The sequence below is a fragment of the Haemorhous mexicanus genome, chromosome 23 (genome assembly GCF_027477595.1).
Source record: "Haemorhous mexicanus isolate bHaeMex1 chromosome 23, bHaeMex1.pri, whole genome shotgun sequence".
Lineage (NCBI taxonomy): Eukaryota > Metazoa > Chordata > Aves > Passeriformes > Fringillidae > Haemorhous > Haemorhous mexicanus.
Genome location: NC_082363.1, coordinates 929,647 through 953,197, shown reverse-complemented (window position 1 = coordinate 953,197; position 23,551 = coordinate 929,647). Strand labels below are relative to the sequence as shown.

The 23,551-nt window shown below is 53.0% G+C and overlaps 1 protein-coding gene across 4 annotated transcripts in view; it reads right to left on the bottom strand.

The window, feature by feature from the left end:
- The window catches only part of EPHB2 (EPH receptor B2), a 138,317-nt gene that overhangs the window by 44,535 nt on the left and 70,231 nt on the right, over window positions 1–23,551 (bottom strand). For all 4 annotated transcript variants that reach the window (XM_059866544.1, XM_059866545.1, XM_059866547.1 and 1 more), the window contains exons 4-5: window positions 10,366–10,521; window positions 9,249–9,584 (exon numbers count right to left, since the gene is read on the bottom strand). In XM_059866544.1, the coding sequence (XP_059722527.1) occupies window positions 9,249–9,584; window positions 10,366–10,521 (492 nt within the window). The remainder of the gene's footprint in view (window positions 1–9,248; window positions 9,585–10,365; window positions 10,522–23,551) is intronic.

Genomic DNA, 23,551 nt, shown 5'->3' with positions numbered 1-23,551 from the left:
GCTTGGAGACTCTAGGCTGGGGATCCAGGCTCCAGCAGTCTGGAAAAATGTGTTTGAAGTGGAGGAGCACACATGGCCTCTGTGCAAGGCTTCAGGCAGATGGAGCAGGCACAGGGGTGGGGGTGAGCTCTGTTTCTCCAGCATAGGCAGAGGGGACAGACGGGACAACTGACCCCCACATTCCCAGAGACCTGGATGTCTCTCACCACTATCTCACCAGCAGGACACCTAATCCAAACCAGCCCTCCCTCCTTGCCCCACGGCACCCCAGTCCCACACAGGCCCCACTCCGGGTGCCACCACTGACCCCAAGGCCCCTGCTTTTTGTGCTCCTGTTCAGCTCAGAGTCCAAACCAATCCAGGTATTGAACTGAAAATCAGTTTCTCTGGCTAAAACCTCCTTCATTTTTTGCTTTTCTGGCTAAAACTCTCTCTGGCCATTAAAGTAGCACAGGTTTTCACACCATGGGCCCTCCTGGAGAATGCATTTGAACTCAGATGCCTTCCTCCAGCACAAGCACTGAATGCACCACAGTGGGGAATACCTGGATGTGGAAGGGAAGAAGGGAGGATTCTCCTGACCTGCCCTCCATGGTGACCCTGGTGACCCTGCTTTGCATGGGAGGTTAGGCCCTCCAGAAGCCCCTCCAGCAGCAATTGTGTGTCTGTGACTCTCCTGCTAAAAGGGTTCACTATTCCTTGGACTATTACAACATTTGTCCCCCTGGTTCCATTCCCAGTTCTGCCCCTGTGATGCCACGTTCAGGAGCCACACACTTTTGGAACCAATTCTCTCCAGCAGAAGCTGAGGAAAGCAAGGAATGGCAGAACTCGGGCTCTTTAATAAGCAACATTTGCCCTTAAAGGAGTAAAAATTCTCAGGTCTGGGATATTCCTGGACTTGCTGGAGCTCTGGAAAATTGGTGTTTCACAGTGTGTGAGGTTTTTGTTCTGAGGTTCTTGGCAAGGTGGCCCCATCAGAGTGGTACCCACTCTGTGTCAAGTGTCTGGAAAACTTCCCAGTGGGCCCAGCTTGCAGCTCCTTGAGTCTGTAACTACAAACCCTGGAAAATCTTAAAAACATGGCAAAGCAGCCCAAAGCTGGTCCTGGCTGCAGCCCCACTTAAATCAAGGCAGGCTTTGGTGTACATTACAGCCTTTAAAGCAGTTGCTAATGCCACAAGCCCAGCGACTTGGCCCAGGCAGCCGAGGGTTTGGCTGTGTTTGAGCTCTTTGTTCAGCGGGGTTGCATGTGACCCATTTGCATGTGTCACCCAGCCTGCAAGGCTTTGTTCCCACACAGAGGAGCTGCTCCAGAGGCTCCTGGCACCCCCCGCACCGCTACCAGAGCAGCTTTGGGGTCACAAGGTGCCAAGGGTGTCCCCACCTCCTGGACCCCTCTGCACGTGGAAAACTCATCTGCTCCAGATCATAGCATGCCCCCAGCAAAAGGCTGCTGGGAAGCAGGAACACAGAGGGAGCCAGACCCCCCCACCTCCAACCTGCCCCCCATATTTTCCAAAAAATGATACTTTCCCAAAAAGTGCCAATTAATTGCTGTCATTAATTGCTGTCATTAATTGCAATGATAACTGTCCTTAGGAACAACCTGACTTCAAAATTTCAAACACAGAAAGTTTAGAGCTATAGTCCTTACAAGAGTGATGTCTGCTACAGAGCATCCATGGAATCACAGAACAGTTCAGGCTGGAAAGGACCTTTCCACCCCTGCCATGGACAGGGACACTTTCCACTGTCCCAGGCTGCTCCAAGCCCCATCCACCTAGCCTTGGGCACTTCCAAGGATCCAGGGGCAGCCACAGCTGCTCTGGGTACCCTGTGCCAGGGCCTCCCCACCCTCACAGGGAACAATTCCTTCCCAATATCCCATTTGTCCCTGCCCTCTGGCAGTGGAAGCCATTCCCTGGGTCCTGTCCCTCCATCTCTTGTCCTAAGTCCGTCTCCTGCTCTTTTGGGGCCCCTTTAGGCCCTGGAAGGGGCTCTGAGGTCTCCCTGGAGCCTTCTCTTCTCAAGGTGAACCCCCCCCAGCACTCCCAGACTGGCTCTGGAGGGTGGCTACAGCCCTTGGAGCATCACTAAGTCTTACTAATTTGTAACTGAACCTTTTCCCTTGGCTCTCTTGCATGGCAAACTCCACCAGGTTCCCTGTGTAGGGGAAAGTTTTGGAAATACCATTTTCTCTTGGGAAGAGAATTCCTTGCCAGCCCCAGAGATGCAGCTGCCTCCTGCACCCCTGCCAGGGCAGGGATGGCCATGGACCAGCCTGTGGAGGGCCAGGCACTGTGAGCATCTTCCTGCTTGCACAGGGGCACACAGAGACTCATCCCTTCCCACAGGGACCCCACTAAAAGGACACCGAGCCATGAGGCTGCAGTAACCCCTTTGGAACAACTGCCAGCCTCCCCACCTGCCCCAGGGCAGGGCCCCAGGGCTGTGCTTGCCAAGGGCAGCAGGAGACATAAATCAGCCATCTGGAACACAGGAGGAAAAGGAGAGCCCTGGAGCCTTCCCATCACCTCCCAGCACAGAACAGAGCAGGGATGGTACACTGAGGGAGTGAAGGGACTTTCCACCCCATCCATCATGGACAGACTGTTGTTTCTGACCAAAGTCAGCTCCAGATGCACTGGAATAGGTTTCTGAAGCCCCAGAGAGGTGTGGGAAAAACGATCCTCAAACTCATGGTGTAATTTATGCAACAGGGAAGCCTGGGAGTCAGCAGGAGGAGGAGCCCACAGAGATGGAGGTGGGCAGGGAAGGGCATCTGCTCGGGAAGCTCCAGCAGTGCAGCCCATCCGCTGCTCTGCCAACATCCTCCCAACTGCCCACCACAGGAGTGGGAAGAGGCTCCTGAAGAGCCAGCAGCTGACAAAGCTCCTGCCATCTGCTGCAGAAGGTCTCCAGTGGCAGAGGAGAAGGGATTTGGGCATGGCAGGATCCCTCCTGGGCACTTGCTGCCAGCTGCTGCAGGCTGGCGGGGGATGCAGTAAAGGCAACAGGTTGGGCAACAAGAGAGGGGAGGAGGGCAGCAAAAGCAAAACCACATCATGTTTCGATGGCCATCAGGGTGAAGATGGGAGCTGCGGGTGAGTGGAAGAGGGTGAGAAGATAGACAATGGAACCAGGATGGTGACACGGGTCCATGGAAGGCAAGGTCTGGATCTTAACTGGGGTAAGAGAAGCAGCCGTGAGGATGTCAAGGTTTCAGGAGGTTTGGAGCATGGGTGCAGGCCAAATTGTCACAGAAACACATCCAGGGAAGTCTCCAAAAGATGAAACCTGGGATTTAAGTGACCTCAGGACCCTCCAGCTTGCTCTGTCACACAGAGAAACAGGCTTTGTCCTGGCTCCTCCATGTGTGAGATGGCTCCAAAGCTCAGGAAATTTCTGCTTTTCCCCCTTTTGTGTCAGTTTTCTGCACAAAAAGTACCCTACCAGGTCTTGAAACATCAAGAAGTGTGAAAGTGCTTCTCATGGATCTCAGTTACATCAGCTCAGCTGAGGCTTCCCCACTCGGGTCATTGTGGTCTCCCATTTCTGCAGTTCCTGGACAGACTTTACAGAAACGTTTCCAGCTTGCAGTTTCCCAAATCAAATGTTTTACTGGTGTCCTGACAGACAGAGTCTCCTGTATTTCCTTAGAAAATCAGTGATTTCATTGGGAAAAAAGGCAGAGATCTACACAGGCTCATGTACAAGGACCTGATGGGCTGCCTGTCTCTTGATGGCTCAAGACTAATTCTCTTCCTGAAAGATGTTTTAGCTAAAGCCAGGACTGAATTGGAGGAAAATTCCCATCCCTCGAAGTGTCCCAGGCCAGGCTGGACAGGGCTTGGAGCAGCCTGGTCTAGTGGAAGATGTCCCTGCCCAAGAGAGGGGGAAGAACGAGCTGAGCTTTAAGGTCCCTCCAGCTTCTGGGATTTTGGGATTCTGGGATTTGAACTGGTATTCAGGCTGATTTAAAACATCTCTGGCCTAGAACCTTTGAAACTTAGTTGAATGAAGAGCAATGGCCATAAATCATACCTTGGGAGGGTCAGGTTGGCCATTGGAAGAAGTTCCCTACCCAGGAGGGTGGTGCAGATGTGGGAAAAGTCAGTGGGACATGGGGAGAGCTCTGCCTTTGGAGATAACCAACAACTGTCTACCCAAAGCCACGACTTTGCTTATGTACTGCTGGCAGCAGCCCTGCTGTAAGTGGGAAGTTGGATGAGGAATCTGAGATACTCAAATGTTACAACTTCCTGCCTTTTACTCTGCAAGAAACAGGAAAGTGGAGTGTCAAAATCTTGTTGAAGTTCAAGGCCAGCTTGGATGGGGCTTGGAGCAACCTGTGCTAGTGGAAGGTGGCCCTGCCCATGGCAGGAGGTGGGACTGGGTAATCTTCAAAGTCCCTTCCAACCCAAACCACTCTGGAATTCCATTATAAACAAATACTCAGAGCTTTGAAGCTCTGGAAAGCTCATTCCAGCCCTTTGAGGTAATTTCTGCACTTTCTCAGGTTCTGGTTTCACAGACACTCACTCTTGGCTGCAGCAGGGCCCAGTTGAGCAGCACGAGAGAGAACAGGAGGAGCCACTGCTCCTGCTTGTGTCCAGAGCAGCATGGGCTCTCCTGTGCTTCCCTCACAAGAAGGGAGCCAGACGCATCCTCTGACACATAGTGAAAGTGAGAAGATAAAAGCAAGACTCCCGTGCCCCAGGCAGTACAAGTCTCCTGTCCCTGTCTAGCCAGCAGCATCACTAATGTGACAAGCAAACAGCAGGCTGGGATGGCTGGTGAGAAGGTCTGGTCTTGCCCACCTCATCCCTTCACCTCTCCTGCTCCCCGACCTCTCAGTGCCCCTGCTGCCTCTGCCAGCAGAGCTCCAGGGCCATGGCTGCAAGGGAATTGTTTTGATTGAAGGTGAGGAGAGAAAACCCCTCCTTTCTGCACAACCTGGGATCTGTCTCGCCTGTGCTCCATCGCTCATGGATGAACTCCTCAAGGTTTGTAGCAGGATCAGGCTGGGCTCAGTCCAGTGCTAGGACACCCCCTGCAGAGCAGGGCCATGGCCCATGTCCTCACTTTGGATTGTGGTCACCTGTCCTTGAGCTCATGGGCTCCTCCAAGTCCTGTTGGAACAGCCCTCCCTAAAAGACCCTGCGTGGCTGGGACACAACCTGGGCTGTGCCAGCCACTGAAATTCAAACCCTACTGATGCCTGGCATGCACCTGGGACAGAGCTGTGAGCTGCACATCTTCCTGGCCAATAGACCTAGAGAATCATGGAAGGTTGGAAAAGACCTCCAAGATCATCAAGTCCAACCTTTGACTGAATGCCACTTTGTCCACTAAGCCATATCACCGTGTCGTGACATACTGCTGGAAAATGCCACCCCAAATAATAATGCAAATAATCATAACTTTTCTGGATCTGTAGAAGGGGAGAAATCATCCTGATGGGTTTATTGGGACAGTGGATTGGCTTCCTTCAGCACACACTCCTTTTATTCCCTCTCTAAGGGCCCTTTATGGCTCTCTGTGGCTCTGTTTGCAGCCAAGAGCCTCTGACATCAGCACTAATCCTCCCTCCTTATCCCCTGTGACAAGAGTTGCTCACAAAAGGGACACATTCCCAAGAGCCTGGATGCTCTCTTACCCCCACCGCTGGGAGGTCTTGAATTTTTCTCTGGATACTCCAGAGCCCAAGGCTTCTTCCTCCCTCCTCAGGTCACAGAAGCCAGTTACCAGGAAGTGCCCTTCCCACTGCTATTAACACATCCCTGACCATGGAGCCCTTTCCTTCAGCTTTCCCAGGGCACTCAGCCTGTCCACAGTGTGGACAGAGCCTGCAAATCCTCACAGCACCAAGGCTCTCCCCACTCCCTACCCCTCCCCAAAGAAAGGCCACAAATTAGTAGTCAGGGGCTGCCAGCAAGAGCTGGTGCCTGGCAAGGCTCTCAATTAGTTAAGTGTTGTTATCCAGAGCCCCGGGCTCAGCTCCTTGACCCCTTGGGATGCTGGCAGAGCTCTCAGCCACACTCTTGGCACAGATCATTTGTTGAGGAATGGCTGGGAAAGGACTTTTGGTGGCACCCAGGCTCTGTCATGGTCCCTGCAGAAAGGACTGTGGCACATGGACTGTCCTGGATTTCACTCCTGAAGGGACGCTGAGCTTTGGGGGATGAGATACTGCTCAGCTGCAGGGTGTGAGAAGCAGCAGTGCAGGTGAGCTGGAGGTCAAGGAGAGCCTGCTGAGAAGAGCAGAGAGAAAACCTAGCCTGGGCTCAGAGGTGACAGAGGGTATTGCCCAGGAAGGCAGGTGGATCAGGTTTATGGGGATCCAGTTTGCTGAAAGGGGTCATGACCATGGGATGATGGTCACCCAACCATCACCCAGCATGTGCCACCCACCGGGCCACACTCAGGACCTTCCTTCCCTCTGGCTGCTCTAGAGGAGTTGTTTTCTTACTCTCACAGGAGATTTCTCCTGGGTTCCTAGAATGGTTTGGATTGCAAGGGATATAAAAGCTCATCACCCCTTGCCATGGACTGGGACAGCTTCTTCTATCCCAGGGTGCTCCAAACCACATCCAACCTGGTTTTGGGCAATTCCAGGGATGGGACAGCTACAGCTTCTCTGGGCAACCTGTGCCAGGGCCTCCTCACCCTCCCAGGGAAGAATTCCTTCCCAATATTCCATCTAACCCTGTCCTCTGGCAGTGGGGAGCCAGTCCCCCTTGTCCTGGCACTCCATGCCCTTATAAAATATGGGTGCTGAAGAACTGGTGACACCTGAAGGTTTTGGATGGTGCTGATGATGGGGCATCTCTCCTAAGTCCTGCAGTACAGAGGGTCCCCAGCAATCACTCTGTCTCCCTTGGGGAACCAGGGGGATTTTCATTGCTTCCTGCAGGGCTGCAGGACCCGAGGGTAGGTGGGCACTTTGCTTTGTCCAGCTGTGGCAGGAGCACAACCCCATCACACATTCAATGTTTGAGCCCCAGCTGGCTCCTCTATCCAGAGCCAAGGCAGAGGGAGGCTCATCCTCCCTCTGCTCCCTCTCCTCTCCCCCAGCACCCCCATTCTCCTGTCCCAGCTCTGCCTTTGTGTCTGCAGCTTCTGTTACCAACTGCTAATGATCTCCATCAAGGCTGCCAGGCGGTGCCTGTGCGAGTGTAAGCAGAAGAATCCAGAGCCTCTAATTACAGAGGAATTAGCAAGCAGACAGTTAGTGTTTAGTGCTAATGAATAGATACATTAAGAGAGACATCACACAGGCTGAGAAGTGTGAGCCCTGATAATAAAGGAGTGTCAAACCAGGAAAACACAAGGAGGAGGATGCAGAGGACTGAAAAGGATTTGCCTTCGACTCAGCTCGCTGGTTTTGCTCAGGTGGGAGCAGCCACGGGTGATACATGAAGGTTCAAGCACAGCAGAGAAATGCAAGTATGAAATATGAGCATCAAATGATTAATCCATAGTACGGGACCACAGTGGGAGGGTGCAGAGCCCCTTCCTAGCTCCAGGCAGCATTACAGCCACCCCATCTCCATCAGGTAAAGGAAGCTGGTCATCCAGACCCGTTCCCCTCTCCTCCTTGGGGCAGACCTGTCCCTGCTTGGAGCCAAACCATGGCTCAGCCTGTGTCAGACCTGCCTCCAGGGCTTCAAAAACACCCTGGCCCCACTCCCAAGCTAACTCCAGATCAGAGGGCACCATAATAATTCCCCCAGGCATTTCTGCAGGTTCCCTCTGTCCTCATGCTCTGGAAGTGATGCCCAAGTGATGCCCACCTGCCCTACTGCTGTTTTACCCCACCCACCATCCCTGGCAGCCAGAACACACCACGGGCTCCAGGTGATTCACTCATGACTGCCAAATTCAGCCCTGGGGTCAGGCAGTGTCAGGGCACTTCAGAGGGACCAGAATCTCTCCTGCTCCCAAGCAGGGCTGTGCCTCACTGGCATCCTTCCACCTCAATCCCATTCAGCCAAGCCCCAACCCTGGCCTGTGCCCAACTCCAGATGGCTTCCAGGTGGGCTGGGAAGGCAGCCCCTGGCCAGCAGCTAGTGGGGCTCCCTGCCCACCAGCACAGCTGCCAGGGGGCTGCTGGGGACCCTCCTGGGAGCAGCACTACCAGCCACTCTGGCCATCCCTCCCCCCAGCAAAGCCACCCTGCACAGAGCTGAAGACCCTGACTGAAACCCTCCCAGTTCTGTGCTTCAGCTGCTTCACCAAGTGACTCTGCAGTGGCACTGGAATTGGAGCAGATTCCCAGATCATTATCCCAAATATTCATCTCCCAGCCCCTCTCCTGTGCAGCTCTCCTTTGCTTTCTCAGACTGTCATGGCTCTCTCTACAGTCCAAGCAGGGACTGCAACTCCCATCAAAATGCTGGAGGCACCTCACCTTCCCTCCCCAGGAACCAGGAGTGTGTCTGCAACACTCTGATGGTGCCTGCAATGATGCTTCGAGGCAACAGCCTCAGGTCCAGCCACACACAGTGCTGGAGAGTGATACTGTGACACCAGGGGACAGTGCCACCAGCTGTTCTGGTGCCATGATGGGGAGGCAGCTCTGCCTTGGGGCATCCTCCAGCTTTTCACTGAAATAAGGGATATTTTGACACCCAGGGCTTGGGATTCACTCAGGCATTGCCAGGCACTCATCACCACCAACATTATGGAATAAGCAACACCTCACCCCACCTCTTGTCCCCTTCCAGCCCACAGGGGCTCAGCCAGCACTGCCCAGAGACACTGCCCAGCCCTGATGCCTCAGGCTTTAGCTTTTGCATTTTTCAGATTCTATTCTGCTTTAGTGTGTAAGTCTGGGCTTCATATTAGGGGATGGTGAGCTCTCTTCACAGAATAGGTAGATAAAACAATTCCTTCTCTAGCTGGGGACCCAAGCACAACCGATCCAGATCTCAGGCCCAAGAGCATAAACAACGTGGGCTGAAGAGAAAAAACAAGAAGGATGGGACCTCATGGGCTAAAGCTGGAATTGGACAATTAATTCCAATATGCAAACGGAGCAGAACTTATAAAAGTGTGAGACCCCGTGACCTGTCACCCATTTTTGTGGCCATTTTGGGTTGTGCTGCCCAACTATTTGAGGCCTCTTAATAAATCCCTACTTTATTCTTTAGCTCTTTCTAGTCTCTGTTCTAGCTCAGTCTTCATAGGACATCACCCCACCCTGGAGTGGGAGCTCTGAGGGAGGGGGACCGGGCCCTTACCGGCCTGGTTGGTGGTGATGTTCACAGAGGCGAACTGCGGGGAGAAGGGGCTCTGGTCGGTGACGCCGTTGACGGCCTGGATCTCGAAGGTGTACTGGGTGTGAGCCAGCAGGTCGCTGATGTAGATGCGGGGCTCAGTGAGGCCCAGCTGGCGCGGGGCGAACTGCACGTTATCCCCGCAGCGCGTGCAGGCCCCGCGGCCGGCCCCGCAGCTCTTGCAGATGATGTTGTACACCAGGTCCTCGCGGCCCCCCGAGTCCCGCGGGGGGCTCCACTCCAGCATCAGCGATGTCTCGTTCACGCTGGAGATCACGGCCTGCGGGGCCGACGGGATGGCTGGAAAGGGAGCAGACAGGAACGTGTGAGACAGCTGCAGCCCTCCTCCTCCTCCTCCCCATCCCTGGGCAGGACTCTGCGTGAGCCGAGCCCACAGGGGCTTCCAGCCCACAGGGGCTCAGCCAGCACTGCCCAGAGACACTGCCCAGCCCTGATGCCTCAGGCTTTAGCTTTTGCATTTTTCAGATTCTATTCTGCTTTAGCGTGTAAGTCTGGGCTTCATATTAGGGGATGGTGAGCTCTCTTCACAGAATAGGTAGATAAAACAATTCCTTCTCTAGCTGGGGACCCAAGCACAGCCAATCCAGATCTCAGGCCCAAGAGCATAAACAACGTGGGCTGAAGAGAGAAAACAAGAAGGATGGGACCTCATGGGCTAAAGCTGGAATTGGACAATTAACTCCAATATGCAAATGGAGCAGAACTTATAAAAGTGTGAGACCCCGTGACCTGTCACCCATTTTTGTGGCCATTTTGCGTTGTGCTGCCTAAGGTGGGTCTCTTTGAGGCCTCTTAATAAATCCCTACTTCTCTTGGTGTCAGGAATGTGTGTGGCAAGCTGGACATCCTAAGCAAAGAGGGAGAATGAAACCAGTCCTCTTACCCCAGGCTAATTTGATTGTGTGAAAGTCCTGGCAAAATTTACTGGTTAAGTTTGTGTAGTGTCCCCCAAATCCCCACTGGGACAGACACCTTTGTCAAGCATCCCTCAGTGCTTTGACTGAGGACCATGTCCTTTCCCCTGCACGTGGTCCCCTCCCAGGTGCCCAGACCCACATACTGGTGCACGGCATGTCCACGGGGTCGGCGTCTGCCCGGTAATATCCATTCCGGCACACGCAATTTGTGGCCCCTTCCGAGGTTGTCCGGCTGTTGATGGGGCAGTGGACACACCCTTCATCCCCCTGGCTGGCCTTGAATGTTCCCGAGGGACAGCCTGGAAGAGAAGAGAGCAGTGGTGAGCAGTGAGAGGGGGCTGGGGGGATGCCTGGAGCCCAGCACTGCTGCCCAAACCACCCCTGGGGCTCTGCAGAGTCCAAAGGAAATCCTGACAACTGCAGGTGGGCACCATAGAGAAGGAGCAGCTGATTGGAAAGCCCTGAGGAGGCACCTGCAGAGATGGGTCCCCATGTAGACACCTCTGTCCCTGTTCCCCAAGCACGAGTGCAGAACAGGGATTGTAGGATGCTGAGGGAATTTTTAGCCACTGCCACATAAGAAGACGTCAGTGGCCGTACCAGGTCAGACCATGGACACCAGAATACTCCCCCAACAGTGACTGTCGGGGGGTTTAGGCTGGAGATCAGGAAAGGTTCTTCCCCCAGAGGGTGCTGGCGCTGTCCAGGCTCCCCAGGGAATGGGCACAGCCCCAAGGCTGCCAGAGCTCCAGGAGTGTTTGGACAGCGCTCCAGGGACACACAGGGTGGGACTGCTGGGGTGTCTGTGCAGGGTCAAGGGTTGGATTTGTTCCCCATGGGTCTCTTCCAAGTCAGGATATTCCATGATTCCATGACCACCCAAGGAGCAGGGCATGAACCACCATGTTGTCTTGCCCACAACACTTCCCCACTCCCTTCCGAGACGCACCTCCTTGCACTCAATACCCCATGTTTCTCCCACTATGTTACCAACTCAGTTTTTTATTCCCTGTAGATGTCCTGCACCTGTTTTACCCCTAAAGAGCCCTGTGCTGTAACCACACGCTGCAGGAAGAAACTGCTGCTCTCTGCTTCGAGGCCAAGCTGCCACTCTTGATGCCATCCCACATTTCCATTGCTGATGGACACTCAATCACCATCTGCCTTGTCTAGGACCTCTAGAGTTGTCCAAATCTCTGTCATGCTTCACACTGCATAACAACATCCACTGTTTTATACTCTTCTTTTTTCAGCAATGCCCACATTATTTTTTAACCACTGATTGTGAAAGCCCCAAGATCTGAATTGTGAGGAACATTGGGCCACCTCATGCCTGTGCAGGTGTGTGGGAATTGGTCTGCTGAAAGATGCCCCATGGCAGATGGTCTTTAAGGCACCTCCAAACTCAAACCATTCTGTGATTGCACCATTTCATGAACCTGGGGCTGTTTTCTCCCATTTGTATCACCTCAAGTCTTTTGAATTCCAATTGCCTTCTCATTCCCTGGTCACACTGTCTCATAGGGTCCTTTTGCAACTCTCCACAGAGTTTTGTCTTCATGACTTTGTAGATGTGGCACCTGGGGACATGGCAGGGCTGGGTTGAAGATCCTAGGGGACATTCCCAACCTTAATGATTTTATGACTCAATTTCACAAATAAATTGTTGGTTCTGCTGAGCAGTAGCAGTGGGCTGGGCTCTCCCTCCAGGCTCTGAGCCCCTCACAGGTGAAGAAGATGCTCCATAAGCAGCAGCCACTCAACCCCATGTGTGTCCAGCCCCACAGGGTGGGTGAGGGGGCCAGGGGGATGTGTGGTGCCTACAGCAGACAGTGCTGAGGGCTGGACCACACTGTGATCCAGCACTAACAGATTCAGCACTCCTGGATAAAAGCTTTCAACACCACAAAGTCCCTTCCAAGCCCAGGATCACCAGTGCCCAAGGAAAGGCTAGGCTCAGCCCGTTCCTCTGTGGTTACTCCTGTTATGACTTTCTGTTCCTGTTAATTCTTACACAGCCTGAGGAGCCTGGGGGGAGGCAGGTGGTTCCTGTGCTGAAACAGGTTTAACAAACTTCTCCTTCAGTCACCTGCCAAGGCTCCCAGGAATGAAGCAGATCAGAAAACAGCCTGGGAAAAACATTCACTAGGGTTGCTGTGAGCAAGAGCCACTGCTAAGAAGCAGCTATTTCTTATTTGGGAAAAAAGGAAAATAAGAAGGTTGGTTTTTTTCTTCAGTTGTCATCTCCTTTCCTCCAGAAATAGCCTGAGTTTCCAATGAGAAAAGTTCCACAGAGAAATTCCATCAGCCTTCCTGCTTGCATTGTCCCTCCTTCCTCTTATGGTCAAAGGAGCTGTTGAGAACCAGGATCCTCCTCATGTTCCTGGATCTTTCCATCGATCCCTCACCTGTTCCATTCCATTCCTGACCCACTTCCCTTGAGACCAGCCCATCTCAGAGGGTGTTCAGCTGTTGGGAGAGGTGATGGCTGGGCAGTTCTGCATTCCCCAGAAGCAATGGGGACATGATAACAGGCTTCCTGCAATAATACCAATATTTGAGGCACACAAAAGACCAAGAGATAAAATTGCTCTCATCTGACAGCCCAGGCAAAATGCAGGGTCATTCCAGCAAGGATAGTTTCAGACAGGGGCCTCTTTCACCTTCCTGAGGTTTATTTTAAAAATAGATACTTTCCTATAATGCTTCTTCTGCATCAAGACAGAGAGACATCCAAAAAGCGCTCAAGCTGTGGAGTGTAGTGACTACTCCAAGGGATAAAAACATTCCCCACATTGGCCCTGGCACAGGTCAGTGGCTGGAGAGGGATAAAAACTGAGGCTCAGTGGTTGCTCCTCAAAAATGCCAAGCTGGGACACTGAAACTCTTTGCATGAACCACCAAAACATAGCCAGGAGTTTGGGCAAGTCCCCTCCTCCACAGCAGGTCCCGCATGGGACAAAATAATCCTGAGAAAATAAGAACTTCTCCGAAGTTAAATGTTCTGAAATCATGTGTAAAGACAAGAAAATCACTGAAATTTGATGGAAAGTCCTTTTTCCTATTGGTTTATTTTTCTCCAGTAATGACAACCTCCAGAAATAAAATAAATGAACATTGTCTTCAAAACTGTTCTGCTCCCTCCAGGTCTTCCTCTGGGTGAGAAAACAGATTTTCTTTAGGAAATTACCCAATTTCTTGTTTCCAGAATAAATACCAAATCAAAAGTGAAATCTTCATACAGGGGCTAAAGCCCCTCCTGCCTGAACAATGGAAATGTTCTCACCATGTGCTGGAAGCATCACAGAAACATGGAATGCTCTGAGCTGGAAGGGACCCACAAGGATCATCAGTCCCACTCCTGGCCCTGCACAGATACCCCAGCAATCCCATCCTGTGCCTCCCTCACAGCCTTGTTCCAATGCTCCTGGAGCTCTGGTAGCCTCAGGGTTGTGCCCATTCCCTGGGGAGCCTGGGCAGTGCCCAGCACCCTCTGGGGGAAGAACCTTTTCCTCATGCCCAGCCTGACACAGACATGAGGACATCCCAGTTTTCTGCCCTGGGAGGTGACAGCAGCTTTGGGACATTGCTGCTTTTCCTTAGTCTTGCAGCAAGGACATCCATAGAAATTCCTGTTTGCCAAGAGGGAAATTAAACAGTGAAAGCACAGAAATTTCTACCTTATCCAAGCATTCCTCATGCCTGGAGGGTGATTTTGGTGCCAGTGGCTCTGCTCCCATCACTGCAGCAGTTTCCCCCACCTCCAGCAGTGATGGGATGCTAACAGGGCTCACAGGGACAGAAGGTCTTTTAACTGCCTGGCTGCTACACGGAGCCATGACTGGCTGTCCTGCTGGGGTACAGCTCTGGAGGCAGCCTGGAGCACTGGCTGTGGCTCTCTGCAGCAAGGCTGGGGATGCTGAGCAGCACTGGGGCTCCTTGCTTCCCACTCCCTCACTCCCAGGTCATGGAAAGGTGCTTGTGCCTGGGAAGGCAAGAGGAGACCCACAAGGATCATGGTGTCCAGCTCCTGAAGGGAAGAGAATGCCATGGGAAGGACCCACAGAGCATCCTGCCCTCCTGCAGAGAACCACACCAGGATGTGGGAGGCAAGGCCACCTCTGCTGCTGGCACCAAGCTTCCAGCCCTCCTGTCCCAGGGCAGCTCAGCAGGGAAAGACATCCCATGGCTCAGGGAAAGCCTTTAGCCAAATGTGCAGGAGGGGCCACACAGGGGGTCCAGGCTCCTTCCTGTTTCACTGCCCTTCTCTAACCAAATGTTTAATTAATCCAGTGCGAGCTGGGCAGGCTCCAGCCAGGCTCTCCTGCATCCCAAACTGCCCTGGCCTTCAGAGTCCACCCCAGGCTCCTCCTGGAAACACTCTGAGCAAGCAGCTCCCTCCTGCAATAAAAGTTCCTAAAATGGCACCTTCAGCCCATGCTGAGGACTCTGAGGAAGGAAGGATTCTTCTCACCCCCTCTGCCTGGCTCTGTTTCTCCTGGCAGCAAGGATCCCTGAACTCCAGTGAGGCATTTTTAAAGGCTGATGGAAGCCAGGCAGCCCTGGCTGTCAGGATCTGCCAGGAGCCTTAAATCCCCAGCCTTATCTCTCCCCTGGCTCCATTCTCCCTCGGGGCTGGGGCTGGGGGCTGGCTCTGCAGCTTCCCTGCTGCTGCAGGACCCAGGGCTGCTGCCCTTAGCCACATCCTGCCTCCTGCCCTCCTCTGGGGCTATGGGGGTCCCTCTCCATGCTTTTGGGATTCCTCCTCCATCCTTCTGGGGTCCCAGCCCCACAGCCCTCTCTGCTGCCACTGGCACCCTCATCACCCCACAAACCCCAGGTGGGTGCCTTGGCCCCACACCACAGTGCTGCTCCCACTCCAACCCCAGATAAAATGAGTCCCACAGACATGTTCTTATGGAGAATAAAACAATGTCCTGGGCCAAGCCAGGAGGAGCACTGCCAGTACACTGGGGGAGGTGTTTTCCTTTCCCTTGCCAGGCACGGGGGATGCTGCCATGGTTAGCCTACGGTTGCCCACTTCAGGAGTGATATGAAGAAGCAGGAGAGTCCAGTGGAGAATCACCAAGATGATCATCCATGGGGCACAGGGCATAGGAGAGGTGGGAAGAGCTGGATGGGGTAACTGGGGATACTGGGGTAAGGGGGGATCTAACTGCACCTGCTGAAGATAGGCTCAAACCCTTCTCAGAGTACCACACTCTGCCACACAGGACAAGGACCACAAGTTCATACAGGACGTTATGAAAAGCTACTTCTCCAAAGATGGCTGTGACCTGAGAGAGGGGTGGTAGAGTTTCATCTTTGGGGTACATTGAGCACAATTCCATGGCTGTCTTGAGGTCATCTGGTGGCACCCTCAGTGCAAATGGACATTGGACATGAGACCTCAGACCCTCCCTGATCAGTATTTCTGGCTCTCTGCTGTCTGTGGTGTGTGGGGGATTTCATGGAAGTATGGAAAGGCAGGAGGATTTGGGTTCAAAGGGACCTTAAAGCTCATCTCAGGTTCAATTACCTTCCACTGTCCCAGGCTCCTCCAAGCCCCATCCAACCTGGCCTTGGACACTGACAAGGATGGGGCAGCCACAGCTCCTATGGGCACCCTGCACCAGGGCCTCCCCACCCTCACAGGGAAGATGTCTTTACCAATATCCCATCTAAATCTACTCTGTTCCAGTTTAAGGCCATTGGTGATGTTCTGTGCAGAACTATTATGTCTAACCAGCTCTAAATTTCCCCCTGTTTCCTTTCATCATACCCTGCTTGGAAGATGAGGTGGCTGCTGCAATGACATTGTCACTTTTCCCATATTCTGCTCCATTCTGTCCCTTGCACCTTGACCCTTGTTTTCAATTCTGCATCCAAACAGGTATCACTTTGTCTCACTTGTAAATTTTTCCCTCCTCTGCTTGTTCCTGTCCCCTGTCCCTCACCCGATGGGGTTTGTCCTCTTAGTGAAAGGGTGGCCTTTGGACAAGCCAAAGCATCAACACTGCCTTGGATCCACTTCCAGCTCCCCACTGTGTCCCCAGCCTGCAGAGGGCTGCAGGGCAGAGGAGTCAGTCGGGCCTTGAGGAGGCAGTGGTGACACCCTTGGATACTGGGGCTGGCTGCAGCTGGGAAGACTGAGGAGGTGGTACCTGCAGGTGCCAGGGGCCACACGGGTCCTCCTGTTTCCTGAGGGATAAATTTAATTAGCAGCCTGCACTGTTACCTCATCCTCAGATAAGCAATTAATGCCATTGCCAGGTGCTGTCACTGCCAACAGCTCTGATAGCATCTGCAGAGCAGGGGAGGGAAATACAGGAGGGAAAACAGGGTTAAATGAGATTAACTGGAGGGGAACCTCCAGGATGTGGATTACAGAATTGTCAGTAAAGGGAATGGTCCCAATGCAAATGTTCCTGTTTAACCTCATCATTCTCCATGGGATGGGAATGGAAGCAAGACAGCACAGGCTGCATAGCATCCTCCTGGCCCACAGACACATCCCCACTGACTGGGCCAACACCCTGCACCTCACCAGCAGCTCCAGGAGATCACCCGGGTCCCATCACCTGCCCACAGGCACTGCTGCTCTGGCCTCACAGCTGGAAGTGCCAGCACTCTAAACCCCACGTTCCCTGCAACAATGCTCCCCACCAGCCACCCCAGCTGCCCCCAGGCACTCCCAGGCTCCCTCAGGCACAACTCCCTCAAAAGTGCCCTGCCTGTGCTCAGCTCATGGTAGTTTAGGAGCTCACATCTTGTTCCCAGCACCATCTCCTGTGTCCTTCGGTCCCCAAGCAGAGGAGCAGAGCTGGGACAGTGTGGGGCTGTGACAGGACCTTAGTGCTGGGGTGTCACAGAGCTTGGGAGAGGACAAGACAGGGCAGAGTGATGACCTGCTCTGGGAGCTCCCCAAAACAGACCACACTGGAAGGTCTTGCAAGGGCCAAATACACCCTGACCTCTGGCCAGACTGTCCTCGGCCCAAAGCTCCACAGACCCAGGCCAAGGGCCAAGGATCAAAGATCCAGCCTTTGGGCACCATGGGACAAACCAACAGTGCTCATGACACACCAAATCCAGGCAGGTACAGTTCCCTGCTCTCCTGAGAGCATCCCCAGCCTTGGGCAGGACCAGCCTGGCCCCAGCCCTGGCAGCTCTCTCCCAGTGCTGTGCTCCAGAAGCAGAGCTCAGCTCTCACCTGGGAAAGGCTTTGTACCAGGGGCTTCCCAGCAAATCCCCCCTGCAGGTTCCAAGGGTTCACAAGGTCACCTCCCTTCCAGCACTGCTCCCAAGTTCAGGCATCTGGTGAGCCCAGCACACCTGTGGGCAGCACACCTGTGAGTCCCCAGTCCTGCTGGGGGGGAGGACACATCCATCAGGGCTGATGGGATTCGCTGTCACAGAGAAATGCCTGGAATTTCTTACCTGCCCCATCAGCCTGGTTCAGCCTCCCCAGCCTGTCACAGCTCTTAAAGAGAAATGTCAAGTTTTCTGTCCCTGCCTGAGCATGTGGGACTGGGATGTTGCCAACATCCTCAGAGTGCAGATGGAGAAGACCATAACCCAGCATTTATCCTGTCAGGGCCATCCACACACCAGGGGAGAGGACTTCCCTGTCCCTGTTTGGGGTCAGTCTCCTCTCCCAGGAAACAAGAAAAAGAACAAGAGGAAGGAGTTTCAAAATTGTACCAGAGGAGATTTAGATTGAATATTAAGGAAAATTTTGTCATGGAAAGTATGGTCAGGTATTGGCACAGGCTGCCCAGTGCAGTGGTGGAGTCACCATCCTTGCAAGTGCTCTAAAAACATGTGAGTGTGGCAGCTGGGGACACAGGTTAGTGCTGGGTTAATAGCTGGATTCAATCCTAGAGAGCTTTTCCAACCTTAATGATTTCCTGATTCTCTGGTTCTGTCCCAAGGAGACATGGATCTGTGTGTCCATCATGCTGTTGTAGACCAGGACTGGCTGCAGCCCAGAAGCTCAGCTCACTGCACACTTCCAGAAGCCACTGTGGGAAGCTGAAAGCAGGGAGTGAGTTCAGAGCTCAGGAGCACAGTGCTGGTGGCAGCAGATGCCTTCAAACTCCTGGCTTGTGCAGACACCTGAAGAGCAGCTCAGGCTGCAGCTGCTCCAAGGCCAAGCTCAATAGCTCAGAGCTCTCCTGAAGCAGGACATTCCCACCCCAGGAATGCCAGGTGATGCTGGCCCAGGAGCAGTCCCAGTGCCAGGCATGGGGACAGCAGGAGCCTGCACAGTGTCAGCCTCCCAACCTTGTCTGGGTGGCCTGGCACATGCAGAAGGAACAAGAGCTCCAGGGGCTGGACAGCAGCATGGTCTGGGAGCCCTGTGGTGACTTGCATGTAGCAGGGAGCACTGGGGCACTGCTTTCATCTCTGGGGTCCCAGCACAGAAAGGACATGGAGCTACTGGGGTGAGGCCAGAGAAAGCCAAAGAGAAGTTCCAAGGGCTGGAGCCCCTCTGCTCTGGAGCCAGGCTGGGAGACCTGGGGGGTTCACCTGGAGAAGAGAAGGCTCCAGGGACACCTCAGAGCCCCTTCCAGGGCCTAAAGGGGCCCCAAAAGAGCAGGAGACGGACTTAGGACAAGAGATGGAGGGACAGGACCCAGGGAATGGCTTCCACTGCCAGAGGGCAGGGACAAATGGGATATTGGGAAGGAATTGTTCCCTGTCAGGGTGGGCAGGCCCTGACACAGGTGCTCAGAGCAGCTGTGGCTGCCCCTGGGTCTCTGGCAGTGTCCAAGGCCAGGCTGGATGGGGCTGGGAGAAACCTGGGATAGGGGAAGGTATCACTGCCCATGGCAGAGGTGGAATGGGATGGGCTTAAGGTCCCTTCCAACCCAAACCATTCTGGGAGTCTATGATTTTATATTTTTATTTTAAACATGCTGCTCAGGCCAGCAGCAAATCCCTTTTCTCTTGATGTAAACACTGAAGCACTGCAGACTCATGCTGTGACCATTCTGAGCCAGCTTTCTCCAAGAGGCTCCCTGAAGAATTTAGGACCTTCATATTTTGTTACTTTGTTTGGTCTTGTTTAATTGTTTCCCAAAGCTTCTGCCTGGGAGAGCTGTGCCTCGGGAGGAAGGCCATGTCAACTGTCTCAGGAACACTTCCCAAGGATTTAACGCAGGGAAAGGAACAAACCAAGCAGGCAAGTGGTGTCATCAAAGTTGCACTGATGGAAAACCCCTAATCCTATAAACCCTTCCTGCTTTAATTGGTGTTAAAACAAAGATAATCTTATCTCAGCCCTATAAAAGAAGGGATAGGATGTTCTTTCTAAAAGCCTCTCTAAAAGCCCTCGTAAACTTGACAAACATTCCATGGTTCCAGCCCAAGGACAGTAATTTTAATCCTAAAGGAAACAGGAAAGCAAAAAGTGACCTTTTCCTGGACAAGAGTCCTTCAAGTGTCCCCAGCCCTCCTGGTCCTGGGGCCAGTCTGGAGTTGCACCCCCAGCACAGTGGGGCTGCTGGGCACAGGCACAGAGCCCCAGGAGCAGACCCAGGCTGGCATGGACCAGGCAGCATCTGCACACTGCCAGGCCTGAGCAGAGCCAGATCAGAGCTGGGACAGATTTGTGCCTCCCCCTCCAGGTACTCCAGGTGCATCTGGGGCTGCTCACTGTTTGTAGCTGTCTCGTCTGCCCTCCCTTGTCTCAGATGTTGGAGGAGCAGTTTCAGAGCCTGAGATGGGGTCTCTGAAGGAATCCCCAGCAGCCCCAGCCCAGGGTGCAGCCAATGGCACTATTCCCAAACTGCTCTGCCTTGGCTTCCCCCAGCACCAGCAGCCCTCACACCCCCTGCTCTCCTCCCCATATCCAGCAGTGCCCTGCAGACCCCCTCCAGGTGCCCTTCCCAGGGCACAAGCAGCTTTCTAGGAGGAGCTGGGGGTGGCCAGGAACCCTTGGAATGGAAGTGGGCATGTTTAATCAGCACATTTTAATGCTCCTTAGCACCCAGTTGGGACAAGTTCAAAGTGCCAGTTGGTTTGGTGCCAGGAGCCACTTTCCAGATGACAACACTGCTCTGTGTCAGCTCTTGGTGCTGAGTGGAACTGGCAGAAGAGTGATTAAAAATGGGCAGGCATTATGGTGGGTTAAGTCACTGGAGGAGCTCACAGAACCTTTCCTTCCTGGCCTGCAGTGAGTAGAGAAGCAGTGGGGAGGCAGCATGGCCTGGGAAGGGCACACAGTGTGCTTCCCAAAGTGCCCTGAAGGAGACCTTTGAAAGGCAAAACCCAAGGAGAACCAACCTTCCTCTAAAAAAAGCTCCCAAGTGCACTGGCAATGAAGAGCTGTTCCAGTCTGGGCTCCCCAGTATAAGAAAGGAATCCAGGGAAGGCTCCAGGTTGCTGGAGCATGTGGTGGGCAAGGAGAGGCTGAGGATGGATGTGAGCCTGGAAAAGAGAAGACAAAGGAGAGACCTTGCTGCTGCCTGCAGGGTGAAAGGAAAGTGGAGCCAGACCTCAGAAGGAGGGCAAGACTCAAGCTGGCACATGGAAAATTCCAGCTTGACACAAGAATGTTTTTCACCATGAGGGAGGTCAAGTACTGGAAGGAGGGACCGGAACACAGGGATCCACATCCTCAGAGATGGTCACAGCCACTCCCTGGGAACTGAGCTGCTTTTCTGTCACTCCAGCTGCCTACAACCAACTGAGCTTCCACTCCTCAAAGCCCAGGAATTGTTTGTAGGAGCAGACTGGGAAAAAATTCCCTTTTCCCTTTGCTAAAGCAATCCCAGTTGAAGAGACATCCCTTCCCTACAGCAGAGCCCTCACTGCTGTCACCACCATGGCTCAGGGACTGCAGTGCCAGCCTGAGACTCCAGCTCTGCTCCACAGCTCCATCTGGCCCTGCCATCTCAGATTCCCTCACGTCCCAACTGCCTCACTTCTGGTGCTCAGACATTTTCAGAGCTTCCCCAGGAACCTGAGCTGCAGCAGCTCCACTGGCACTGAGCTGAAACTGGAACACTGTGCTTGTTCTTGCAAAGCCAACTGCAAGGGTTACCCAAAATCACGGTGTCTGCAGGTACCTGGTCTGCCAAAAAAGCTGGGGCTCCACTGAAACAGGCCCCTCATGGCTGGGATCAGTAAGGCTGGAAAAGCCTTTTGAGATCCTCGAGTCCAAGTGTCAACCCAGCACTGCCAGGGCCACCACCAAGTGCCACATCCACAGATCCACTGAACAATTCCAGGGATTGGTAATTCCACCACTACCCTGGGCAGCCTGTGCCAACGTCTGATCACCCTTTCTGTGAAGAAATTTTCCCTAATATCCAATGTCAACCTCCCCTGGCACAGCTTGATGCCATTTCCCCTTGTCCTGTCCTTGCTCCCTGGGAGCACAGCCCATCCCCTCCCAGCTGTCCCCTCCTGTCAGGAGCTGTGCAGAGTGAGAAGGTCCCCCCTGAGCCTCCTTTTCTCCAGGTTGAGCCGTGCCAGCTCCCTCAACCTCTCCTCATGAGACTTGTGCTCTAACCCCTTGACCATGGAAGGAAGACAAATCACTGTAATCAGCACAAGAATTTTTGACAGAAAATAGGAAATACGATGTGGGGCTGTACAATGAAGTCTGAGAAAACCCCTGTCACCTGCAACTCATCCCAAAAAGCAGCTTGAACCATCCTGCACCTGAGAACCATCAGGTGGCCATGTCAAGATCACCCTGTGCCATGCATGCATGGCACAGGGGCATGCATTGGGACATGCATGTAAGGAAAGCTAAAGCAGGGATTTTAGACATTATTTCTGAGGAAATCTTTTCTAAAGCCTCCCTGTGTTGTATGAGTGTAATGACTGCCACAATTCATGGCTGAACAAACACCCAGGAGCAATTCCCACTGTCTGCATTCCCTGTGCACTCCATGTGTCATAGGGCTGTAGTGCTCATGCAGCACCAAGGGCTGTGAGGGATCAACATCAGAGGGAGGAGGCTGAGCCCTTGGTCCCCAGGCCCCCATTCCACTGATAACTTTCTCTAAAAGGATGCCCTGATGAGGGAAAAACATCAGCAAATAATTATCTCTCTAAATCCATCAGGAGCAGTGCTTAATGGAGGGATCTGAGAGCCAAGCATGCCAGAAAGCAGATGGGAAGAGGCAATTTTCAACAGCTCATAATTCCCATTATTTGGGTGGGTTTTGCCTGCATCCATCAAAATGCACCTTCCACATTTGAAAGCTTTCTTCCACCAGATTTCATACTTCCAAACTCCCAGACTTTCCTACTCCCACTGGAAGGCAGTGCAAGGAACTTGAGCTGCAAAAGACCTGAGGTCGCTCAAAGAGAAGGTTGGGAGCTGCTGGCTGGTGTCAGCCATAGGAAGGCTGAACCCAGCCCCTGCCTCTGTGCATGTAGAAATAACTCTGCAAATCAGAGTAACTGTAAATCAGGGTCTTCCCTGCTCCCTAGATCTCCAGGGCTCTCCCACTGCACTCCAGGGCTGGCTGCCAGCCCCAGCACAGAACAGGTTCCCAGAGATGCCACCAAGGCCATCAAGGACAGAGAGTACAAATGAACCACTGTGAATAATAACCAAAATAGCCTCAAATAAAGTTGCTGCTGCCCCCAGGAAAAAGACAATTCATATTTTTACAATAAAAATTAATTCTGAAGCAAAAATTACAGTGAAGGAGTAAAAGTGCATCTTAAAAAGTCATGAACTGGTAGCAGTGGCTTTAAATTAGTCAGCAGAAAATACAGCAGTTGGTAAAAGCAGTGGAAAGAACAAGGCCCTTTAGATTAACAGCAACAAGAAGGAAATCAAGAACACAGGAAAAATGAAGCCACAGTCAAGAGACGGGCCTGTCCCAAAAATAGGGGAAAATCATCCACTGTGCCACAGAAGGAAACAGATATTTAATCACATGGTGTGTGCATGGAGAGGGATTCTTTCATAACCAACACTTCCCTAAAATTTTCCATTCTTCCTGAAGTAGGAGGAATATCAGCTATGGGCTCCCAGAGCAGGATTAGATAACTGGGACCCAAGAGCTTTCAGGCTCAGCCAAGGAAACTCTGTGATGTGGCTGCTGGTGTTGATGAAACCCAGCCTTGTGAGGCCACTCTGGGGAAGCAGACACAAGGGTCACACCATGCCAAAGCATCTCCAAGGGCAGGGGAAGCAGACACAAGGGTCACACCATGCCAAAGCATCTCCAAGGGCAGGAGATGCTCAGCTCTCCTGGCCAAGGTGATGGCATCACTGCCAGGGGTGAAAAGTAGAACAAGTGACTTGAAGTAAAGTCCCCTGATACATTTTTTGGGGTTGTTTGGCTCTGCAGGGTG